Raw genomic sequence first — 25324 nt, forward strand, 5'->3', positions numbered from 1 at the left:
TCAAGTGTAGCATTGATTGAAAAAAAGATGATGCGAGAGAGGGCAGAGCCAGAAGAGATGGACATACAAAAAGGCAGTTTCAATGCTGTGCAAGGGAAAGATAACAAATTCATAAGACTCATCAAGATGATTACTTCTGGAGACATTTTTGGACTAGTAATTTAGTGTGATTTAAAGATTTTTGCAATCAAAAGTGGGGATGAAGATAGGTAAATTATACAGTAATTCTTAAAGAAATCCCAGATGGAAATCAAAATATTTGATATTAATCTTACTGTGGAAATATCAGCTCACCATAAAATCACCTGGTAAGAACAAAATTTTCCATTTTGCTATGATAATTTAAATATGATAAAATATGCTAACATTCTGTTTCTATAATTAAATAAAATGTGTATCTATGTTCCTAGAATTTTTAATAGACCTACATTATAGAAGAGCTACTAGCTGCATTTTATATATCTTACATTATTTGCTACTCTGCATCTAACTTTATGTAAAGTAACTTCGTCATTATAGTGTTTCTCAAAGGCTTTGTCTAGGTTAGGAAAATAATTTGAGGTTAGGCCAGAGTTAACTAATATGAGTTTGCTAACCCCAGCCTAATCACATCCTTTTCCACAGCATAGACATAAGTCTACATACCTTTCACTTTCAGTGTACTTGGCTGAAGTCAGATTTCAGGTAGAAGGTACTAACCTTCTTTTTTACACTTGAGAAAAGGTTAGGGTTAGTTAATGTTTCATATCTTCAACAGCCTCATTTCCTATTCTAGACAAAGGTAAAATGTGTCATTGTTATTGTTCCTAATACATTTTCAAAATAAGGTAAAATTTTATACATGAATTTGTGCATTTTGTTTGTCAGGGCGGAATAGAAAAATGTAATTTAAAAAAATTGTCTCCCTTTGTCAGTTCAATCCAATTAACACCTAAATGTGGGTTTTTGTATTATCTGACAAAATGTCTGATTTGGAGTGGGGGGAGGTACAAAGAATACCACCCTTCCCCCCATAACAACAACCAAACTTCCTCATTGCATCATTTCTATGAATCAAAATATATTCTTCTCTTATTTGGACTTAAATAGTCCAGTGCAGTGTTTACATCAAAAGCATTGCAGCATGGTGCTAGTACATGAGAACCAAAAAGTGAAACTGCCCACAAACAAAAGTGAAATTGATGGTAATTGATGCAAAAGGTAATTCAACATTATTAGTGAAAATTAAACTAGATATACTCAAATCTTTAACACTGTAGTTTGACATTGGTAGGATCGGCAATGAAATTTCATTTTTTTGGTATTTTGTTAATGTCTCTCTAATTATTTACTTTACTATACTTACTTTCGTCTGTTAGACTTAACCAAAACATCTAATAAAAAGATATATATTTTCCTCTAGTTGCATGTTACTTCAAGGTTCTGCAAGGTCAATTAATCTTTTGTAAATCTTAGTCTCCAATTACAAAATAGCAACTTCCCTTTACTTTTTCATGCCAAATGAAATACACAAACACATTTCCAATTGCTTAACTTGTATTCAGAAAATTAGAAATAACGTCTTTATATATTGCAAAACACCATTCCCTTAATAAAATTGATTTTATTAAACAACACTGGCTGGTATTTCCTACTCAGCAAGTTCCTGCTGATTCCTTTAAAAAAGAGAGTAAGGTTTTTTCCATGTAATCTTCTTAAGGTCACAGATGTATGGAGGCCTAAAGGAGTAAAATAATTAACTGACCATTTAAAAGGGAAATGCCAGTTGGCTTCCTTAAAACTACTTTGGCAGAAGACAAAAGCCTTCTGGCATGTAATTAATTTAGAAATGGAATTTTTTCCAAACCATTTTCCCAAACTTCCAGTTATAATAATAATAATAATAATAATATAATAATTAATAACTGGGTTGATGTGTCTGTTTGTGTGACAAAACAGCATGTCATCTCTATAAAGTGCCAAATTTAGTTTTGTGTTTTTGCTACCCTATGGAAATCGGTTGCTTTCCTAAGAGCTTTAGTTAGTGGTTGGAGAGGGCAAAAAGTAGTGGAAACAAGGGACATCCCTGTCTGTCACCTCTGCATAAAAAGAAAACCTTTGACCAGCATCCATTAGTGTTAACTTTTTCTGTTAAGGGACGTGTAGAATACTTGAACCTATTTAGTGACCAATTTACATAGCCCAAGTTTATTGAGACACTATAACCTTTATGCAAATTTAACCCTATCTCTAAATTTTTCAACACTGAATGACAAGGCAGGTAGGCTTCACTTATCATTCTGTATTTTTTCCGTATACAACTGATGATGTCAAACATTGCACAGTAAACTCATTAATACCCTCCTGCTAGGTCCACTTGGCTAATATATGTTTGTCTCCTGTAATTAAATGTGGTTGTAAGACTTATAGTTTTAGATTTTGATTCTCTCAATGTAAAGGTATAAGGGCCCCTTGCGTGTCACAGTAAATATGCATAGAAAAGAAGAGCCAGTTTGAATTTTCTGTATTGAACTGAACCCTAATTCTAACAGATCTAGATTGTCAAGTTCTTCTTCGAAAGATATCCCTGTGGGTGCTCCACAGTAGGTGCCGGTGCGCCCCTGCACCGTTGTTCGGAGATATTTACAGCAGTACCCGTATTGGCCTTGCATGCGCAGAGCCTGCCTCACATACCAGTCTTGTCTTAATAGTGCGCATGGGCAGTTCCTTCTCTACCATCCCTGGCCGGAGTTGGACCTACAGGAGACTCGTTAAAACTTTTTCTGTTACCCATTCTACATCCCTTTTTCCCTTAGTTTAGCACTCTAGTTACAAGATAAGTTCATCCCTTTAAAAAAAAAAAAATTGTTCCCGCTTGTTCCCCTCAGCCTCCTGCTGACGCTAATATGCCTGGCTCCCCAGGATTTAAGCAGCGCACTACATGCAGGGACGTCATCCCTATCTCTGATGATCACTCTTAGTGTATAAAATCCCTCCTTCAACAATGTGCCCATTGTTCCAAATTAAAATCCAGGGCATGGTAAAGACAGAGAACTCTGCCTGAAAATGATTCTTGGGCAGGAGTCACTCGGACCTGCTTCTGACCCAGGTACGGGCTCCTCAGTGAACCGCAGCCCTCCTGCCTCCAGAAAGGACAAAAGAGAAAATGCCCACCTCCCTCACCCAGAAGGGAAACATTGCAAGCAAAAAGGTCACTAAGCAGGTCTGTTTCTTCTATGCAGACCTTCTCTCACCTCCGCACCTTTGATGCACCAGGTTCCTCCGGCATCACGCTAATCCCGCCTCTGGCTGCAGCGACAGCGCAAGCTCCCAGTGCCGAGAGTTCAGGCTTCCAGTTGCCTGCCTTTCTCATGGCACCATTCGGCACCGCAGTGGACATGGTGCCAGCACAGAGGACCTTGCCAGAACAGACGTGGGCTGCGCTTATCTCCCCAGCATCAATGACCTCGGTGCATGCATTGATCGCTACGGTGTAGAGAACGACGGTGCCAAACGACACTCCAGAGCCACAGGCACTCCAGCAGAGGGTTTCTCACGCAGGCTCTCGGGCACCGCAGTTCATTCATTCACCAAACCTACAGGTGTCACCTAACCTACAGTCACATCTACTTGACACCTATTATTTTTTTCCGGACATTCACATACGGTCCAGACCGCTGTCTTCTGCTATACCTCACTTTTCTAGTGATGAGGAAGCCATAGTGCAGGGAGACTTTTCATCATACCAGTTCTCCCAGTCACAGACCCAAATCAGCACTGGTCACACAAAATCTAGGTTTTCTTTCTCCAAAGACCTCCCTCCCGGGTATACACATCCGTGGATGGCACCACCTATGCCCTTCCCCAGTCAGTGGCAATACTGAGGTCAATGGGCGATTCCACTATCATAGCCAAGGTGCCAGAAATAGGAGCAATGCCACCTCGCCACCACCAGTGCATACAGCTACGAATGAGACACAAAAACAAGCTGTTACTTCACACTTCAATAAATATTCTACACCTGCTTCCACAACCCTTCTGGAGCCCGTATCCACACAGGATGAGGTAGTACTGCCCCACCAACACTGTCTGATGATTTCTTAAAATTTCAAGACCTTATCAAAAGAGTCGCCAAAGAATTGAGGATTAATCTGGAGGAAGTTTCTGAAAAACAACGCGAGTTTACTGACATCCTGCAACCTCCCTCCATATCCAAGATTGCCTTACCTATAAATTCAGTCATTATGGATCCTGCCAAAACCACATGGCAGACACCGGCTACTAGTACACTTACCTGTAAGCGAGCTGACCGGAAATATTTTATTCCTTCCAAAGGGTCTGAATTCCTTTTTACTCATCCAACGCCAAACTCATTGGTAGTGAGGCAGCTAACCAAAAGAACAAACACCGGTTTACAAGATTTGCCCCAATTGTTAAAGACAGTAAAAGGCCTGACCTGCTTCATCGTAAAGCGTATACTTCATCCACATTATAATTCTGGATATTTATTCGGCCGTTCTGACAAAATATGACCACAGAAACTATGAGAAACTCATGGACTTTATTGATGACATTCCAGAGAGCAAAAAAACCATCAGTTTAAAGCCATAGTCTCTGGGGGACAAATCATCTCCAGTACCGCACTACAAGTTGCGCTTGATGTTGCTAATACATCTGCAAGGTCCACTGCTTCAGCAGTCGTGATGCATCGAGCTTCATGGCTTTCATCGTTGTCTTTTCTTCGCATGGTTCAGGATACCAATGAAGATCTCCCTTTTGATGATGGAAAACTATTTGCCAGTAACACCGACGATGTGCTTCATTCCATGGAGGACTTGAGTGCGACATTACGGTCTCTATATCCAAACCTCTGCAAATAGGAGGAGACGATATAGATACCAACCTTATCAACATCCACGCTACCCGATGTATGTCAACAAAGTCATAGACCATATGAACAACCTCATCAGCGACCAAGATACCAACGTTGCTGTACCAATTCATCAACTCCATGTCAACCCCCTGCCACTAATAAGCAAATCTGAAGATGAGATCAAGGATATAGAAAACATAATCCCTACTTCAGTGCCCATTCCCTTCCTATCTTTGCCCCCCACCCTGTCCCTTTTCAGGGACCCCTCTCACGAACAACTGCTCCACTAAGAGGTGCATCACCTCCTCCAATTAGGAGCAGTAGAACCAGTGCCCAACCAACACAGAGGAAACGGGTTCTGCTCCCATTACTTTTAACAGAAAAGAAACTGGGCGATGGCGACCCATTCTCAACCTCAGATGCCTCAATAAATTCATTATTAAAAAAAAAAATTCAAAATGGTGTAATCTTGTAACCATAATCCCAGCACTGAAGCAGGGAGATTGGTTTTCAGCCCTCCACCTGCAGGGCGCTTATGTTCATGTGACCATACATCTTGCCCATAGATGTTTTATTCGCTTCGTTCTGGGCTCACAACACTACCAGTACAGGGTCCTACCTTTCAGCCTCTCGACTGCGCTTCGTGTCTTTTTTCCAAACTCCTCGCAGTTGTAACAGTTCATCTCAGAAGGCAGTGAATCATAATTTTTACTTACCTTGACAACTGCCTTTTCAAAGACAGGACCCTCCAAGAAGCCATTCAGTCCACACAACGGACAGTCCAATGTTTCCATGGTCTTGGCCTGTGAATGAACAAAGAAAATCTACACTCACTCCCACCCCACAACCGGAGTTCATAGGAACACATTTTGACTCATGCAAAAGAATAGCATCTCTCCCACTCCACCTTTTCAACACCATCAACCTTTTGGTTGTCAAGCTGTACTACAGTCCACAGGTGATGGTATGAGATTGCCTACAACTCCTAGGCCACATGGCCTCTTGCACGTTTGTAGTCAGGAACGCTCCCCTCTTCATGAGGTGTTTCCAAAGTTGGATGACCACTGCCTACAGACCGAATGTCTATGGTCTGAACAACCTTTTATACATACCTCCCAGAGTCAAGGATTCTCTCCACTGGTGGACATTGCCTCACAACGTTTGCTCCGGGGTCCCTTTTCTACAGGATGTTCTGCTGGTTATCATAACTATGGACGCATCCCTTGCGGGATGGGGAGCACACGTGCCCCAATACGCTGCCCAGGAGCTTTAGTCTCCTGCCGAGACGTCCCTTCACATCAACGTCTAGAACTCTGAATGATACGCAATGCCTGCCTCCATTTTCTCCCCTTCGTACAAAACCAACATGTCAGGATAATGACTGACAACATTGTCTGCATGTTCTATGTAAACAGGCAAAGGGGAAGGAATCCCACTCCCTTTCTACAGAAGCAATGAAACTGGTGTCTCAGACACAATGTCTGAATATCAGCTGCATACTTACCTGGCTCTCTCAATACCACCGCAGACTACCTCAGCAGAAGATTTCCCATAGACCATGAATGGGAACTAAACGAGGATATAGTACTAGACATATTTCACACATGGGAATACCCAACCACAGACCTTTTGGAAATGCAGCAAATAAGAAATGCTCAAGATTTTGTTCCAAAGAGGAACTAGGCACACTCTCCTCGGGGGATGCGTTCATGTTTCCATGGAACACCGACCTAACGTATGCATTTTCCCAATACCATTCATACACAAAGTACTGATAAAAATACAAACAGACCAAGCCAAGGTCATAATGATCGCTCAGACAGTCATAGTACCCTTTTCTTGCCAAGATGGCCCTTCCACACCCATCCCACTACCCCTCCACCCGCATCTCTTGTCCCAACAACGCGGTCTACTACTCCATGCCAATTTAATCATGTTACACCTCAAGGTTTGGCTCCTTCATGGTTCTCTCATGCCAAGTGAACTTGCTCAGAGCAGGTTCGTAATGTACTCCTTCATAGCACAACGAATTCTACATGCACCATGCACCTTCATAACTGGACAAGATTTACACACTGGTGGGCTGCCAGAGAAACCGCTCCTTTTTTCTGTGCCTCTCCTGCTAATCCTCGACTGTCTGTTAGAGATTAAACTCTCTGGACTTTCCCTTAATTCCGTCAAAGTCCACTTGGCCGCAATTACAATGTTCCGTGATGCCACCAACGATAGGCCTATCTTTGCTCACCCCGTTACTAAGTGATTCTTTAAGGGACCCCAAACCCTATACCCTATACATCAAACTGCCTAATCCACCTTGGAACCTTCTCCTAGTCTTAACTTGTCTAACCCAAAAACCATTTGAACCATTAGCCACATATTCCCTCCTACGTCTCTCTATGAAAACTGCATTTCTAGAAGCAATTACTTTTGTGAGACGTGCATGAGAAATTGAAGCACTCATGGCAGATCCGCCAGACACCATATTTTTTAAGCACAAAGTCACCCTATGCTTACTCCCCAGAATTCTACCGAAGGTGCACTCATCTTTCCACATCAGTGAGCCTATCCCTCTCCCTACCTTTTTCCATAACCACGTGCAAATTCCTTTGAATCTATGATGCACGCTTTAGAAATGTGCAGAGCTTTGTCCTTCTACTTGGACAGGACTGAAACCTTTAGGCATTCTGACAAGCTATTCATCTCCATTGCAGAACACTCTAAGGGCTCATCTGTCTCTAACCACAGACCTTCCAACTGGATCTCGAGTTGTATTTGTTTCTGCTATCAATTACAGAATGTGACTCCCCCTACTTTTATCAGGACTCACTCCACCAGATCCATGGCAGCCTCAGTGGCTGCCATTTGGGCTTCTGAAAATACATTTGCAAAACATTATGCTCTCAAAACAGAGACCATCACTGATACACTTATGGGCAGAGCCGTTCTATCTACTGCATTCCTTCCAGAGCCGAAGTCCCTACCTCCTTGAGAGATACTGCTTTTCAGTCACCTACAGTGGAGCATCCACAGGGACGCCTCTCGAAGAAGAGGAGGAGGTTACTCACCGGTGCAGTAACGGACGTTCTTTGAGATAAGTGTCTCTGTGGATGCTTCACTTTCCACCCTCCTCCCCTCTACTTCGGAGCTGGGGTGGCCTCCGTTGTAGAGAAGGAAGAGAGGAGTTCGGCTGCACATTCGCACTATTAAGAAAAGACTGGTATGTGAGGCATGCTCGTGCATGTGTGGCTGATACGAGAACTGCTGTAAAAATTTCCGAACAGCAACGCAGGGGCACACTGACACCTACAGTGGAGCACCCACAGGGACGCTCATCTCGATAAACACCAGTTATGCACAGGTGAGTAACCTCCTCTTTTAGTAGCATGGGAATCTTCATGTCCTGTTAAAGGAGCTAATTATTCCCTAGGCAAAGTGGAATCTTTTTAAATGATGCTCATTTCTTTGATACCGTGATAAAAACAATAAAGTTTTTATCCGTTTTCACCATCCCCTGTTCTGCTACTCAATAGCACTTACATTAGAAACACGTTCTCCAATATGTTAGGCCAATGTTTTGCCAACTTTACCTTACCTGCTAAAATTTAGGATGTGTGGGGAAAAAAAGTTGTTTACATGAGTTCCTCCAAGAACTTAATTTTGGACATATTTAGCTGTGTCAAGTTCTAAGCCCGCTGCCAAAACCATTCTGCTAAAAGCTTCTATTTTCTGCATCACTGTTATGCTATTCTGAATCTTTTTGCTCCTCTGTGTGATGGAGGGTAATTGCACACCTCAGAAATGAACTATCTGTCTCTTAAATGAACATTATCTTCCAGACAGTCAATAGTCTTTACAAATAATTTGAATTCTGAATCATTAAAAATTCCTTCGCTTAACCCCAAAATCAATCTTGATTTTAAAAAAGTGAACAGAAGCATTATCTGAATTAGTAATGTTCTGTAACTATTCCTTGAAATTGAAATCAATAAGAGGGAAAAAAACATTTGAAGCTAGTTTGTGGAATAGTGTTCCCTAGTATTAAATGAAGGTCCGCAGTATCACAGTTCTTGCTCTCTCCTATTCCCCTACTGGAAGTAAGCTTTATCAGCCCTGTAATGATAACACATCATTTGTACCTGCACACCAACTCATCCATGTTGAGAGGGCAGAGTCAAGACTGCCTTCTCTTTCTCCATGCCTTCCCATTCCCCGCTCAGTTGTGTGGTAGAGAGCACGGTGGGCCCCACAGCAGCTGCTCTTCCCAACTTGCACAGACTAGTGGTATGGGTTGCCATCTGAAGGAAATAATGGGGTGCCTGATGCCCCGTTACTCCTCTCCATGGGTGTTAAAGGTGGTTCAAGATTGAGCCCTTTCATTTTATAGCCATGAATGTTCTCTAAACTTTAAACAATTTGGAAATCATTACACAATATATTTAGATGTGGGACGTACTCAGATGGCTGGAAAAAGACATAAATTACACTCCTTTTAAATATAGGCCCAAAGTGTAATTTTTTTATTACATGACATCCAGAACTGTGTGCTTAATATTTTTGGAGTTTTATAATATTATCCTGAAATAGTTTTTGTGATTACATTTGTATGATTAGGTCCACATGTATCTGTTATACCTGATGCATCATTATGCATCTCAGTCATCTATTAAATGGATTTATTTGGGGTTTTTTTTGGCTTGCTCTCAAATTTTTTGGCTCTCTTAAAAATATGAATCCCTTTAAATGGAAGCAAGGGGCTGCCAAGATCCAAATGTAATGAGTTACTTATACCTTGCCCTGCAACATCCCATCTGTTTTGTTGCTGGTTACTTTGCTGTTCAGGGATTGTTAATTATATAAAGTTATATTGTGGCTTCGTAGTGAATTGCATTATTCGAATCTAGCATATGGCATGCTACTGATTCTTTACTGTACATTTCTTACTTTGGGTAATAAACCTTCTATATTTGTTAGTATATACCTAAATGCCTTGCTTACTTGTGACCTTAAACAGCAATCCCCACCAAAATAATTACATAATTCGTAGAAAGATTTCAGAAAATGGCAAAATAGTGTTTCCAGATACTTAAAAGTTTAAACCCACAGTAAGAAAACTAAAAAAACCCACCTGTTAAAACATTAAATTTATAGTAATTACATCAGATACTGTTATGTAAGATATGAACAGACTATATAATAAATTAACCATCTTCTTTTTCAGAATGACTACCATAAAAATTATTTTGAAAATTCACCATTATAGAATTTCTGCCCATCCCTAAAACAGACAAAGGAGCTGAATATAAAAATCGCTTCCAAGTTTTTATGCAGACATAAATTAATGCCTCTGATGTCCTTCAAGGCAAACCACTCAGTTTAATAGCTGACTCTCATCAGTTTAACTAGGAAGTGTCCTCAGACCAGGGGAAATTGTGTTACCAATATGCACTTCAAAAGCTCTTCAAAAACTTATTATATCCAGATTTAGTTTAATCTATCACAGACTTTGAGTGACAGTTTATACACTAAGTAATATTACTTTTCACATCAAAATAAATTGTAAATTTGTTTTCATTTATGGAATATGAAAAATGACTGTCATTATACCAGGGTGGAGAAAAATCAATGATTGTTTAAAAAAAAAAAGGATTTTTTCATTTTAATTGGATTTTTTTATTTTATTGTTTAAATTATAATAGGAGTTTTTATTTTTAAAAATAAAACTTTTTAAAATGAAATCTCAATTTAATATAAAATATGTGTGACGAGAGTCGCAGAGGAGCCAACCGAGGTCATTCAATTAGGGTGAAATGCAAAGAATGGGGCAGACAGTCCCCAAAGCTGGTGGCTATTCCAATGCGTAGATTTACCAAATCAGCACAAAACAGCTTCTGTAATACCTCGCTGGTTACCCAGAAGCCAACAACACAGTTCCCTTAGAGTAACCCAGCCTCAGGCTTCCACCCAGACACCCAAGTCAAATATGATGAGGATTACTGAAAATCCTATTCATCATATAAGAAAGTTCTACTAATCCCAAAGGATCTGACGCATTACCTCCCAGGTTAATGAATATTCCAGATCTTACCCAAATACATGCTTACAGCCAGTTCTCATTAACTAAACTAAAGTGTATTAAAAATAAAAGAGTGTTGATTAAAAGATCAGTATACATACAGACATGAGTACAATCTTGAGGTTTAGATTCATAGCAGAAATGGTGAACTTTGTGGTTGCAAAGAGTTCTTTCAGAATTAGTCCATAGGTTATAGTCCAAATTATATTCAGAGTGGTCCAGTCAGAGCTGGGATCTCAATCTTGTAGCATAAACTTCCCTTGCATTGAAGCATCAAGTAGATCGGAGATCAAAGAATCATAGAATATCAGGGTTGGAAGAGACCTCAGGAGGTCATCTAATCCAACCCCCTGCTCAAAGCAGGACCAATCCCCAACTAAATCATCCCACCCAGGGCTTTGTCAAGCCTGACCTTAAAAACTTCTAAGGAAGGAGATTCCACCACCTCCCTAGGTAACGCATTCCAGTGTTTCACCACCCTCCTAGTGAAAAAGTTTTTCCTAATATCCAGCGTAAACCTCCCCCACTGCAACTTGAGACCATTACTCCTTGTTCTGTCATCTACTACCACTGAGAACAGTCTATATCCATCCTCTTTGGAACCCTCTTTCAGATAGTTGAAAGCAGCTATCAAATCCCCCCTCATTCTTCTCTTCCGCAGACTAAACAATCCCAGTTCCCTCAGCCTCTCCTTATAAGTCGTGTATTCCAGTCCCCTAATCATCTTTGTTGCCCTCCACTGGACCTTTTCCAATTTTTTCAAATCCTTCTTGTAGTGTGGGGCCCAAAACTGGACACACTACTCCAGATGAGGCCTCACCAATGTCGAATAGAAAAGAACGATCATGTCCCTCAATCTGCTGGCAGTTTTCCTATTTATACATCCCAAAATGCCATTGGCTTTCTTGGAAACAACGGCACACTATTGACTCATATCCAGCTTCTCATCCACTGTAACCCCTAGGTCCTTTTTTGCAGAACTGCTGCCTAGCCATTCAGTCCCTATTCTGTAGCGGTTTATGGGATTCTTCCGTCGTAAGTGCAGGACTCTGCACTTGTCCATCAGATTTCTTTTGGCCCAATCCTCTAATTTGTCTAGGTCTCTTTGTATCCTATCCCTACTCTCAAGCATATTTACCTCTCCTCCCAGTTTAGTGTCATCTGCAAACTTGCTGAGGGTGCAGTTTGCACCATCCTCCAGATCATTAATGAAGATATTGAACAAAACTGGCCCCAGGACAAAAACTTGGGACACTCCACTTGATACCAGCTGCCAACTAGACATGGAGCCATTGATCACTACCCGTTGAGCCCGACAATCTGTCCAGCTTTCTATCTACCTTATAGTCCATTCATCCAGCCCATACTTTTTTAACTTAACTGGCAAGAATACTGTGGGAGACAGTGTCAAAAGCTTTGTTAAAGTGAAGGAACAACACGTTCACTGCTTTCTCCTCATCCACAGAGCCAGTTATCTCGTCATCGAAGGCAATTAGATTAGTCAGGCATGACTAAATGCCTTTGGTGAATCCATGCTGACTGTTCCTGATCACTTTCCTCTCCTGATGGTAGGATCAGGCCCTAATTACCATTCACATACTTTCTAATATGTCTTTTATGGTTGGCTTTGTGTCATTTAGCCTGCAGGATGCTTAACCCTTTCTGGCCATGTGTCACACTTTGTATAAGATTCTTTGCAATTATATAACAGTGGTAGCAACAATGATTTGCATGGTTATTTTTTAATTAGACCATGTCACAATATGTTACGGCCTAAACTACTTATAATCTCTTAAAATACGTAAATAAAAAAAATATGCTGACTCCATAAGCCTCTATCAAAAACTTTGAGTTAAAGGCTGCTTTTCTATATAAATAAAGAATCAGGGGGAAACATCTGACTTTTGAGGTCAAGTTTTCTAAATATGGCACAGTAGGTCAGCCTAAGTAATTTAGGAGGCGATTTTATTTTCAAGAGACTGAAGTGTGACTACGAATTTAAGCTCCAGTCACTTTCAGTTCGGCATATTTGAAAATTTTCCCAGGCTGACCTGAAATAATCCGTTTAATTAGCTGACTATAGTTAATCCCTCATTTAATAAATCATTTAGTTGTAATTATGAAACATGTTTTGATAAGAGAAGTTTTTGTATCCTAAACCTTTTAAGGTTTTTTGTTTAATACAAATAAATCTTATATGGTGCTTTGTGTGTTTAATTAAATTCCAGTTACCATTCTAATGAAGCTTAATACAAATCATGTGCAAAAACTTAATTATCTAGTAAATAAGCAATATATCATTCAGCATTTTCTAACATATTAAAAATGTTTGCAGTGTTATTGTAGCTGTATTAGTCGAAGGAAATAAGAGAGACAAGGTGGGTGAGATATATTTTATTGGACCAACGTCTCCTGGCAAAAGAGACAAGCTTTCAAGCTACATGGAGCTGAAGAAGAACTCTGTGTAGTTCAAAAGCTTGTCTCTTTCACCAACAGAAATTCATACTAAAAATAAACAGTTAAGAATCTGAAAATATTAAGCTGTATGATTGCTTAAATAAATGTACATCGTTCTAGTGTACCCTCTTAGGTAGCAAAAAGATGCACTAAATCTAATGTAAATGCTCTATTTAGTTACAAATCAACATGTTTAATGATTATATCAGCCAGTGAGAATGTACCTTTCTTTAGAGAATAACTAAAGTACAAATGGAAAAGTTGATTACAATTAATTATTTAAATTGAGGTTTTCCACTTGGTGATTTAAATAATTAATTAAATCACTGATTTAAATATCCTTGATTTAAGTCAATGTACCCTACATTAATCCCTTGATAACCCCTAAAGGAATTGAAGGTATGTCTACGCTGCAGTTAGACACTCACGGCTGGCGTGTGTCAGCTGACTCAGGCTCATAGGGGTCAGACTGCAGGGGTTTTAAACTCCACTGTAGACATCCAAGCTTGGGCTGCAGCCTCAGCTCTAGGACCCTGCAAGGTGGGAGGGTCTCAGAGCTCGGCATAGGCATCAGGTTCCACTGACACCTATGGCTACATGGTACAATGTGTTAACTTGAGACCGAATTCTGACTTGAGCTACACAGCTGCAACTCCCATTAACTTTGGGAGGGTTGCAGATGAGTATATTGAGGACAGAATTTGGCTTTACTTTTTACAATTATTCTGTACTGCTGTATCTCAAAATAAATCGTGTGAATAGCTCTATTAAACTTGAAAAGACTACTTGAGAAGGAAGAATGGTCTTAAAATTTGCTAAAAAGTGCTGCTAATAAAAATGCTTTGTACCCTTTTCATAAGACTAAATACAAAAATTGACAGAGTTTCAAGGACCCAATTCCCAGTGGAAGTCTTTTTTTTTTTTTTTTTTTTTTTTTTTTTTTGGTAAATAGCTTTATTGGACTACAATAGTGACATACATCTGACTATAAAGTAACATAAGCAGTGGTTCCAAATTTTTATATTCAGTTTGTTCTGTTTGATCATTTTCTGCAGGGACATGTGCAATGAATTGTGATTAATATCACTAAATAATTGGCCAGAAAAAAAACAGGTTACCCTGAAGGATAATACATTTACTTACACAATGTGTTTTTGTAGTGTCCTGTGTAATTTGACTTACAATTATGCAATTATAATTCTCAACTATTAGCCGCTAGTACTTGGTATGGATTTGATTCAGCAAGGTAATAAGCATGTGTTAACTTTAAACACATGAGTAATCCCACTGAAGTCAGTGGGGCCATTGATATGCTTACTTTCCTTGCTGACTCAAGGTGTATTTTCAGAGTAGCAGCTGTGTTAGTCTGTATTCGCAAAAAAGAAAAGGAGTACTTGTGGCACCTTAGAGACTAACAAATGTATTTGACCATAAACTTTCGTGAGCTACAGCTCACTTCTTCGGATGCCTGTTATTATGCAAGGCACTGAATTTAGCCGTATGGAATGGGAATCTATCAACTTCATGAAAAAACTCGTACAGATACAGACAGACATCATCTTCCTCTCCAAATGCAAACAGATGGACATCATACCAAAAGGACTGAAGGTAAAAAATCCATTACAATCTACATACCACACAGACGATGCTGACAGCTTGTGCCACACACTCTCAAAGAAACTGCGGAACCACCTGATCAACATCCTCTACAGCAAACAGGGAAAGATTAAGAATGAACTCTCAAAACTGGAATTGGCACCTGAAATTGCAAGCCCATTAGCAAGAATTTTTAATGAATCTGTAAACTCAGGAGTAGTACCGAATGATTGGAGAATTGCTAATATAGTTCCTATTTTTAAGAAAGGAAAAAAAAGTGATCTGGGTAACTACAGGCCAGTTACTTTGACATCTGTAGTATGCAAGGTCCTGGAAAAAATTTTGAAGGAGAAATTAGTTAAGGACATTGAAGTCAATGGTAAATGGGACAAAATACAACATGATTTTACAAAAGGTAGATCGTGCCAAACCAACCTAATCTCCTTTTTGAAAAAGTAACAGATTTTTTAAATAAAAGAAATGCAGTGGATCTAACTTACCTAGATTTTAGTAAGGCATTTGATACCGTGCCACATGGGGAATTATTAGTTAAATTGGAGAAGATGGGGATCAATATGAACATCAAAAGGTGGATAAGGAATTGGTTAAAGGGGAGACCTCAACGGGTCCTACTGAAAGGCGAACTGTCAGGTTGGAGGGAGGTTACCAGTGGAGTTCCTCAGGGATCGGTTTTGAGACCAATCTTATTTAATCTTTTTATTACTGACCTTGGCACAAAAAGTGGGAGTGTGCTAATAAAGTTTGCAGATGATACAAAGCTGGGAGGTATTGCCAATTCAGAGAAGTATTGGGATATTATACAGGAGGATCTGGATGACCTTGTAAACTGGAGTAATAGTAATAGGATGAAATTTAATAGGGAGAAGTGTAAGGTTATGCATTTAGGGATTAATAACAAGAATTATAGTTATAAGTTGTGGACGCATCAATTAGAAGTAACGGAAGAGGAGAAGGACCTTGGAGTATTGGTTGATCATAGGATGACTATGAGCTGCCAATGTGATATGGCTGTGAAAAAAGCTAATGCGGTTTTGGGATGCATCAGGACAGGCATTTCCAGTAGGGATAAGGAGGTTTTAGTACCATTATACAAGGCACTGGTGAGACCTCACCTAGAATACTGTGTGCAGTTCTGGTCTCCCATGTTTCAAAAGGATGAATTTAAACTGGAGCAGGTACAGAGAAGGGCTACTAGGATGATCCGAGGAATGGAAAACTTGTCTTATGAAAGGAGACTTAAGGAGCTTGGCTTGTTTAGCCTAACTAAAAGAAGATTGAGGGGAGATATGATTGCTCTCTATAAATATATCAGAGGGATAAATACAGGAGAGGGAGAGGAATTATTTAAGCTCAGCACTAAAGTGGACACAAGAACAAATGGGTATAAACTGGCCACCAGGAAGTTTAGACTTGAAATTAGACAAAGGTTTCTAACCATCAGAGGAGTGAATTTTTGGAATAGCCTTCCAAGGGAAGCAGTGGGGGCAAAAGATCTATCTGGTTTTAAGATTCTACTAGATAAATTTATGGAGGAGATGGTATAATGGGATTTTGGTAAGTAATTGATCTTTAAATATTCAGGGTAAATAGGACTAATCCCCTGAAATGGGATATTAGATGAATGGGATCTGAGTTACCCAGGAAAGAATTTTCTGTAGTATCTGGCTGGTGAATCTTGCCCATATGCTCAGGGTTTAGCTGATTGCCATATTTGGGGTCGGGAAGGAATTTTCCTCCAGGGCAGATTGGAGAGGCCCTGGAGGTTTTTCGCTTTCCTCTGTAGCATGGGGCATGGTTGACTTGAGGGAGGCTTCTCTGCTCCTTGAAGTCTTTAAACCATGATTTAAGGACTTCAATAGCTCAGACATAGGTGAGGTTTTTTGTAGGAGAGGATGGGTGAGATTCTGTGGCCTGCACTGTGCAGGAGGTCGGACTAGATGATCAGAATGGTCCCTTCTGACCTTAGTATCTATGAATCTATAAATTGGATACTCTCATAAAGAACCAACCTTCCACACAAACTTCCTCGTGGCTGGACTTTACAAAAACTAGACAATCCATCTACAACACATACTTTGCTTCTCTACAAAAGAAAAAGGACCCTAAACTCTCGAAACTACTACATGCCACAAGGGACCACAATAGTGGTTCCCTTAACCCACCCAGCAATATTGTTAATCTGTCCAACTATACTCGTAGCCCAGCAGAAGAATCTGTCCTATCTCGGGGCCTCTCCTTTTGCTCCTCCACCCGCACGAACATGATACAGTTCTGTGGTGACCTAGAATCCTATTTTCGACATCTCCGACTCAAGGAATATTTCCAACATACCTCTAACCAGCGTCTTAACCCACAGGGACCTTCCTACCAACACTACAAAAAGAAGGATTCTGGGTGGACTCCTCCTGAAGGTCGAAATAACAGACTGGACTTCTACATAGAGTGCTTCCGCCGACGTGCACGAGCTGAAATTGTGGAAAAGCAGCATCATTTGCCCCATAACCTCAGCCGTGCAGAACACAGTGCCATCCACAGCCTCAGAAACAACTCTGTTGGCATCCGATGAAGTGAGCTGTAGCTCACAAAAGCTTATGCTCAAATAAATTTGTTAGTCTCTAAGGTGCCACAAGTACTCCTTTTCTTTTTTGCAAAGGTCTTTTTTGGCACTTCTCTGGTAATGTTGGGGTTTTTTTTAATTGTATGGCTCTTTCCTAGATTTGTACATGTCTGTTTATAAATATTTTTTCTGTTTTCTCACATAATTTCATTGCTATTTCCCAATTTATTCTGTTCTGTGTAACTTTGGAATAACATTTAAGAATATTTTTGCAAATGTAAAACCAACGTGAAAGATCTCTATTAAAAACATACTGAAAGAACGAAATGCACCTTATTTTCAAGTGTTTTCCTGCAAAAGCGACCCAGAAATGGTATTGCTGTCTTGTTGGATTCTTCCTGCCATGTTTGTGAATTGGGGGTTTGGGAACAGACAAGATTAAAGATTGAAAAGTTGGCATAAGCAGATAAAAGCTTTAGTATTACCTTGTAGTGTCTGAGACTTGTAAATTTTCTAGTTAGCTCTTTAATTTTTACTTAAGAAGGTCTCCTTATTACATTCCATTTAAAGGTTTAGCTACTATCCATTTTTCAGATACTGTACCTGTCCCCGTTTGCTGCCAAAGAGAAGAGGTTAAGAGAAGATGCTGTCCCTAGTCTCTGTTTGCCAGAACCTGGGAATGAGTGACAGGGAATGGATCACTTGATGATTACCTGTTCTGTTCATTCCCTCTGGGGCACCTAGCATTGGCCACTGTCGGAAGACAGGCTACTGGGCTAGATGGACCTTTGGTCTGACCCATTAAGGCCATTCTTATGTTCTTAAACTCACCTTGTTATATCTTGCATATGTCTGAGATCATCTACATCTTGCTCTGAATTTGGAAGCCATAATTTAAATTAGAAATTTTCTTTTTTTTCGTTTGTGTTCTCCCCTTCCTTTTCTCCACACTGGAATCTTTGTTTTTCCCTCCTCCTTAAAATGGCAGCTGTTCGAGCAAGTTTCCTTTGGGGAAAAATGAGTGGCTTTCTGCAGATCTCTCACCCACACTTTCATGTGAGTAGGTGTTTTGATGGAAGTACCACAGAGTATGGTACATATTTCCCACTGGATTTGGGAATGATAATCTCAAGTTCAAACCTAGTTCTGTCCCTGTTAAACATGGTGTACTATTCCATTGCCACACCATGTGGGTGAATGCCACTTGTTTTTCTAAACTAATCATAGAACCTCTGTATCTTTCAGTGTCTGACATGTTATTTCTTAAAACTGATTCTTTGTATGTGAAGTAAATTGTTCATGCCCCCAAATTAATTGTGCCAGGAATTGAAACACTGTATTCTTTTTCTTTGTAGAACCAAAATCACAGTCTCATCCACTGCATCAAGTGCAACACAGAGTGCTCAGTATAGAGCAGAATGGCATAAAAGACTACACCCATCCAAGACATCTTCCTCGAAATGATACTCGACAGCCAAGAAATGAGAAACCCCCTCGTTTTCAAAGGGACATTCAGAATTCAAGACAGTTTTTGGAAAGTAGTGGCTTACCAAGAAACAGAGGTCCTGAAAAACACAGCTCTTTAGGACCAGAGCAATGGACTGAGGATAAAAATAAGTGTGATAGACTTTATCCAAGGAATGATAGGCTAAAGGATATTGGTCATCCCTCAGCCATTCACCAGAGTGATGTTTCTTTTAAAAAGAGGGATAATGCTATGCAAAACAGACTAGGAAAAGGGGCTGCATTCATGGAATTGAGAGAGAATTCCAGTGTTCAAGATGCCGATGATGATGATCAGAAACGAGGAAAAAAGGAAAACCAAATACATAATCCTGACAATTTTTATGACAGGAAAACACGAACAATAAGTAATGAAACTTTCAGTTTAAAAAATGAGCAACGTTTTGGTATGAATAGTGACTACAAGAATCCTATTAGAACTGATAGTTTTAATGTTTTACCAAATGGAGACACTGAATATCCACAGAAAGGAAGACGAGTAGGACCTATTAAATCACCAGGACCCAATGTTGCTCCACTTTTTGAAGGCAAAATGTTGTATTATAACGCTGATCCGAAAAGGAGATCTGGGCCCATAAAGCCAGAAAAAATATTGGAACCGTCTATTCCTGTGGAGTATGGTAAAAGCTGGAGGCCAAAGGATGAATGTTTTGCTCTTTATTGGGAAGACAACAAGGTATGACCCAGTCAAGTAGGAAATACTGTAAATTGTATCTTTAAAAACAAAAGGAATGGTGGCTTTAATGTGCTGCCACAAGGCGGGGGGGAGCGTGTGAGTGTGTGTGTGTTTAATTTCTTACTTGAGCTAGTAACTTGTTACCTAGGGCCACATACGTGAGGTACATGGCATACTAAGTCTTGGGGAAGGGAAACGTAATTCCTTGCTGTCCAGAGTGATCTTTATGGTGAACAGATGACATTTTTGGTGCTAGGAGAAGCAGCTTACAGTCCTTCTTAATATAGGTGAAGATCACATTGATCAGGGGAAACGGGGCACCTCCCTGCTGTTTGATTTTTATACATCACCAGGACATTGTTAGCTGAAATATTTCTAGAGTGGGTTAATTATTTGTGTCTATGTTAAAAAGCCAACAATTTTGTTTTCTTGACTTTAAAAGTACAAGTATTCCCTTGTTTCATATGAACTTTTTAATGTTTCCAATTCCTACTACTTCTGATTATGAGAAGAAATTTTCTTTTCTTTTTTCTCATTATGGCATTTTACATTATTTTTTCCCAATTGTTAATCTCAATTGCTATTGCCATCCATCTTTTTTGTTTTTTTAATCTCTGCCCCCCAACCCTGAGTTTTTTGATAATCTGAAAAGAAAAACTACATTAATATTTTGTGGGTTTTTATGTGGTTTTTTTCATTGTTGGTCTAACAGCTAATATTGCTAATGATTTCATGTGTCTATTTTTTATCAGGTGTGATTTGTATTATTTTAATATTTTAAGCAGTCATTTAGCTGTATAAATGTTCAGAGTGGGAACTGGCCAGGGCAATTTTGGAAACTTTTACAATAATGAATTTTTTCTTTTAAATAAAGGAGCAATTAAGGTTTTTTTATTTTTAATCGGCCTTTTTGGTTTATATGACTCAAACAAATGGTCAGATGTTCATACACAAATGTTTGCCGTCATGAGGACAGGTTAATTTAGGGGGTTGCATGTTTCAAATATGTGTGCATATTTGGAACTGGTTCATTTGCATCATGTACACGGATTATGGATGGAATTTTTTGAGAAAAATAATTTAATCATTGTGTGATGCTTGAATTGCTGGGTTGTGGATAGTCAGGAACACACAGAGCATGCTAAGCAAGAATATAATTCATTGCTTGTTATTGATGTAGTCTATCTTGATGAAAATTAGCGACAAGAAATGTATTGATGCACCAGATAGTCGTGGACTGGTGCCTGTGCTGTCTCCAGTGGTTGTTTGGAAAGATCCTGTAGCCAGGTAGTCAAGTGCAGTGGTGATTGTAATTACTATAGCAAACAATGATTTCTTCCTATTCAACTCTATAAAGAGTGATAGGATAGCCTCCAAAGATTTGTTTCAGTCTGGAGGTTATCTGAACATAGACGCTTGATAGGGAGGATTAATTTAAGTGAACTGATTTGAACATATTTCAGCTTAATTCTGTTTGGGAAAAGGCTGAGTTAGTTTGGCTCACGGCTGCTCTAAATCTCCTTTAAGATCCTTGCAGAAATTAATTAGAAGTGTACTTGTTCAAACTTCTTGTTTTGGTAGAATTAGAAAAGTAAATTCTTCTAGAAAGATAAAATATTGTCATCTTTATATCACTTTTCTGTCTCTGATAATGTCATCAGGACTTCCCTGCATTTTAAAACCTAAATCACTTAGGCATTCTGTTGGTCTAGAAATTCTCACACATTTTTTGTAATAATCTGAATGTGTTCTGAGTAAAAAGTCCAAATGAATTGCTAATTCTTAGCTCTGTCCACTGTCTGTCTTTTTTCCATTGTGTAAAAATGTCCAGGTAATGAGGGACATGTAAATTTGCATTTGGTTTGAAACTGACATGAGTTTCTAATATATGGATATTTGGTACAAACATTTTTTGAAAATTTAATAAATTTTATAATAAATTGTTTAAAATATAATCTTTTAAAATGTTATTGATTTTCTTGCAATATTTAATCCAATGTTTTATGACCTTTTGAAATTTCTCTTTAAGTTTTATCGGGCAGAAATTGAAGCTCTTCATTCTTCTGGAACAACTGCAGTTGTTAAATTCTGTGATTATGGAAACTATGAAGAGGTGCTACTAAGCAACATCAGGCCCATTCACGCAGAGGCATGGGTATGTGATAACAAATTGTATACAAAGATATAAACTACATTATTTGTATAAAATATGTAGCTTTAAACAGATGAGTCCTGCAAAGGGTGTAAATGTAAAAGCACTGTGTGGAAAAATAAAACTGAATAGATCTGCCTTAGTTATTTAAATAAACACCCTTAGATAATAGAAAAGAATCCTGTGGTATTATTTTTCATGTATAATAAAATTAAATTGTATTGTTTTGAAAATGAATACCATTATTTACTTGTTAGAGAAACAGTGATTTGTATATGCAAAATGGGCATTTTATGCATATTTTATTCTCTCTCAAGTTTGTGTTTACACTATATATGGAATACCAAGTGATTGTCAAAATAAGATTTCTGATTCACTAACATGGCTATTGTGTTTTATTACATGTAAAGATTACGAAAAGAGCCTTTCAAATATACAAATATATTCCAAACGTTTTTAGCATGTTTATATGTATAGGTAAAAATATACAGATTTGTTTGTATCATGATTTTTCTTTTTTTGTTTTTTGTTTCACTTTTTTCTTCTTTGCCAAATATCATGCCAAAACTGTGTGATTACAGAGATTCGCTTAGAACATATTGGCCTTATAGCATCTAATTTTTAAAAGGCTTTGGAAATATGCAGTCACCCCAGTGTTCACTGCCAACTGTCTTTCGTCTTGAGTTGTTACCTCTCGTTTTGTGGACCTCCCTTGTGGATTTTTTGTTTTTGTTTTGTCTGGCAACTCTACAAGAATCTGAAACTTTTTCTAGTTTCTGCATTAATTTTCCTATGAAGTGTCAATATCTTATTTCCAAGGGTCAAACTGCTACTTACCACCTTTTGGGACACAGTCCCAATTCTTGATATTTCAAAATCTTCTACTTCTAAGGCACCTCATTCCTTTCTCCCATCTTCTCTTTTTGAGTTTCACCACAGGCTGATTGTTGGTCTCAAAGTGCTTATGGAGAAACCCTGAGATTTCGCTATTTTGCTGCTTGGATATCCTTGCAGCTCTGAGTTTCTTGCACGAGAAAGCTATTTGCACTTTGCGCTTTACTTTTGTGTCCTGATGCTAGATCTCATTTAAAATTCTCATTTTAAATACATGCCTCTTCAACTTCTCAACACTTATTGGAATCTTATTCTAATGCTAGTAGATATATTTTAAGTTACTTTGTGGTTTCTCTCTCTCTCAGTATTCATACATTAACCAGTGTAAGAGTGACTTAGGCAACATATACAGCAATTCAAAGTGAAGTTATAAAGCCTTGTGATTCACCATAAGATTTGAAACTTTGTGGGGCTTGGTCAGTATGATCCAGTTTATAGCCGTCTCCAAATTGATTGCAGGGATTCCTTTCCTTCAACCATTTTCTATTGTCCACAAGAGTGGCTATGTTCGATCCTTTAGAGGGATTCTCTGTGTTTGACCCTAGTCTTTCCACGTAATACTGGTCCTAGATAATCTGTATTGAAGATGTGCTGTTACCTACATATAAGCATCTTCTTTGTCCCATACTTCAGCTCTGGTTCTGTAATACTGCTTGGTTCCCCACATTGTATTTAAAAGCATCCTTTGAAACAAGTGTCAGTGCTGATAGGAGGAGTTTTAATGATTTGACTCTATAGTCTATGCTGCAATAAGACCACAAGGCATATTCAATCTGTTTTTCAGATTCCTTGTGACTTTTTTCTCCAAAACACTTTTTTGGTGCTTAGAAACTGAATCATACCCAAAATTTCTCAACATGCATCAAAATAGAGAAAGTACTTCTCTGCAGGAGGAGGATGCAAAAATGTTATGTCAGTCAGCAGCAAAGTAAGAACCACTGAACTGAAGGCATATAAAAATCCAGTTTAACCACTGTGTTGTTTTGTTTCTTTTGGCTGACGTCCTCTATGACCACCCAAATGATGCTGAGATACTGCTTTCTCCATTAGCATAACTATCAAACTGCTTATTGTAGAAGTGTAGTGATTCTTGGTGTTATCAATGAGAAAAAGATTTTTCATTGTCAATATAGATATAGGACCGGACTGCTTTAGTGAAAGAATCTTCTCTTTTTGCTGGGATGTAGATCCCATCTGCCTGATATTTCTGGGATCCCCTTTTAATTTCCGCCTCATCTGAAGAAGTTAATGCAAGATGATCTGAAGGTTCCTAGAGCTATACATTACATGTGGAAATATATTGCTGCAGAGTGATAATCCTGCTGTAGCGTTCTTCCATTATCTCATTTTCTTTGGATCCTGGTATGTTTCTTTTAAAAAACCTCTCTGACAGTTAACATACTGATTGCTAGAAATATAGAAAACCAAACCATTGACATTAGTATACCAAATGTTACAAATCTAACTCTGATAGGTTACACAAGGTAAATAAAAGGGCTACTGAGTATTGGTTTTTTTAAAGACCCCATTAACAACTATCATTGTACTTGTCATACAAAAGTAATAAATCTTTATAGTTTTGCTTAGTTCTTGTAATATATGTATAAAAGCCCTGCAATCTGACTGTTTTTAATTACTTTTTTTTTTTTACTTTACATTTAAGAATTCTTTTAGTGGTCATCTCCTACACAAGGTTTTGAAAATGTACCCCCTTGTTTCCCTAAATGTAGCAGTGATCACTTAATTAAAATGTTATATTCCTGACAAAAAATGCACCAAAAAAGCCTTTGTAGAAATAACAGTTGCTTGTTTTTCTATTATAAGATGTAAAGTTATACTAGCAAACTGAAAAGCATGAAATGTTAAGGGGCTTCATGACTAAATTAATAGTCTGTTGTGTGGAAAAATAAAATAAAGTGAAAATAATACTTTAAATCTAAAGTGTTAATTTTTTCCTCGAAGTTTTAGGATTATTTTTTCTTATTAATTACAACTGGTTTTCTTTCTAGCATAAGTGTTTACTCGGTTACTTCACTATGAAGGTCATTTATTTATTTTCTCCTTTTCCTTCCTGTCATCCTTAGGTAATAATCTAGTAGGGTTTGCTCCTGGATCTACAGATAGAGTTTTAGCTTGTCGTTATAACTGCTTTTTTCCTGTAATGTAAAGAAAGACAACACTATGTCTTCCCCCACCTCCACACATGGTAATCTCATTCTGGTGTTTCTAGAGTCCAACTGGGATTAGGTTCATAGGAGCTTTTCTCAATGCCTCTTTACTTAAATAATAGTGATTATAAAATAAAGTCTATAGTTTCTTTGTTATTAGTCTCTTCTTCCTGAATCCCACCGTACAATTCTGCATGGAGAGCAGTATGTGTCTCCTAACCATGAAGCAAGGAGGTGTAAAGAACTGTCAATTAAGACAAGTATAATGATGCTTTCTCCACACTTTGTGGCTTTGTGGGGCATGGAATCCATTCATCATGTAATTTCTTGTTTTGGACTATTCAGTATGGAGAG

At 38.6% G+C, this 25324-nt stretch overlaps 1 protein-coding gene across 6 annotated transcripts in view; it reads left to right on the forward strand.

The window, feature by feature from the left end:
* The window catches only part of TDRD3 (tudor domain containing 3), a 268552-nt gene that overhangs the window by 194607 nt on the left and 48621 nt on the right, over window positions 1-25324 (forward strand). For all 6 annotated transcript variants that reach the window (XM_038395206.2, XM_038395217.2, XM_043504575.1 and 3 more), the window contains 2 exons: window positions 18912-19756; window positions 21786-21911. In XM_038395206.2, the coding sequence (XP_038251134.1) occupies window positions 18912-19756; window positions 21786-21911 (971 nt within the window). The remainder of the gene's footprint in view (window positions 1-18911; window positions 19757-21785; window positions 21912-25324) is intronic.

Source organism: Dermochelys coriacea, chromosome 1 (assembly GCF_009764565.3).
Source record: "Dermochelys coriacea isolate rDerCor1 chromosome 1, rDerCor1.pri.v4, whole genome shotgun sequence".
NCBI lineage: Eukaryota > Metazoa > Chordata > Testudines > Dermochelyidae > Dermochelys > Dermochelys coriacea.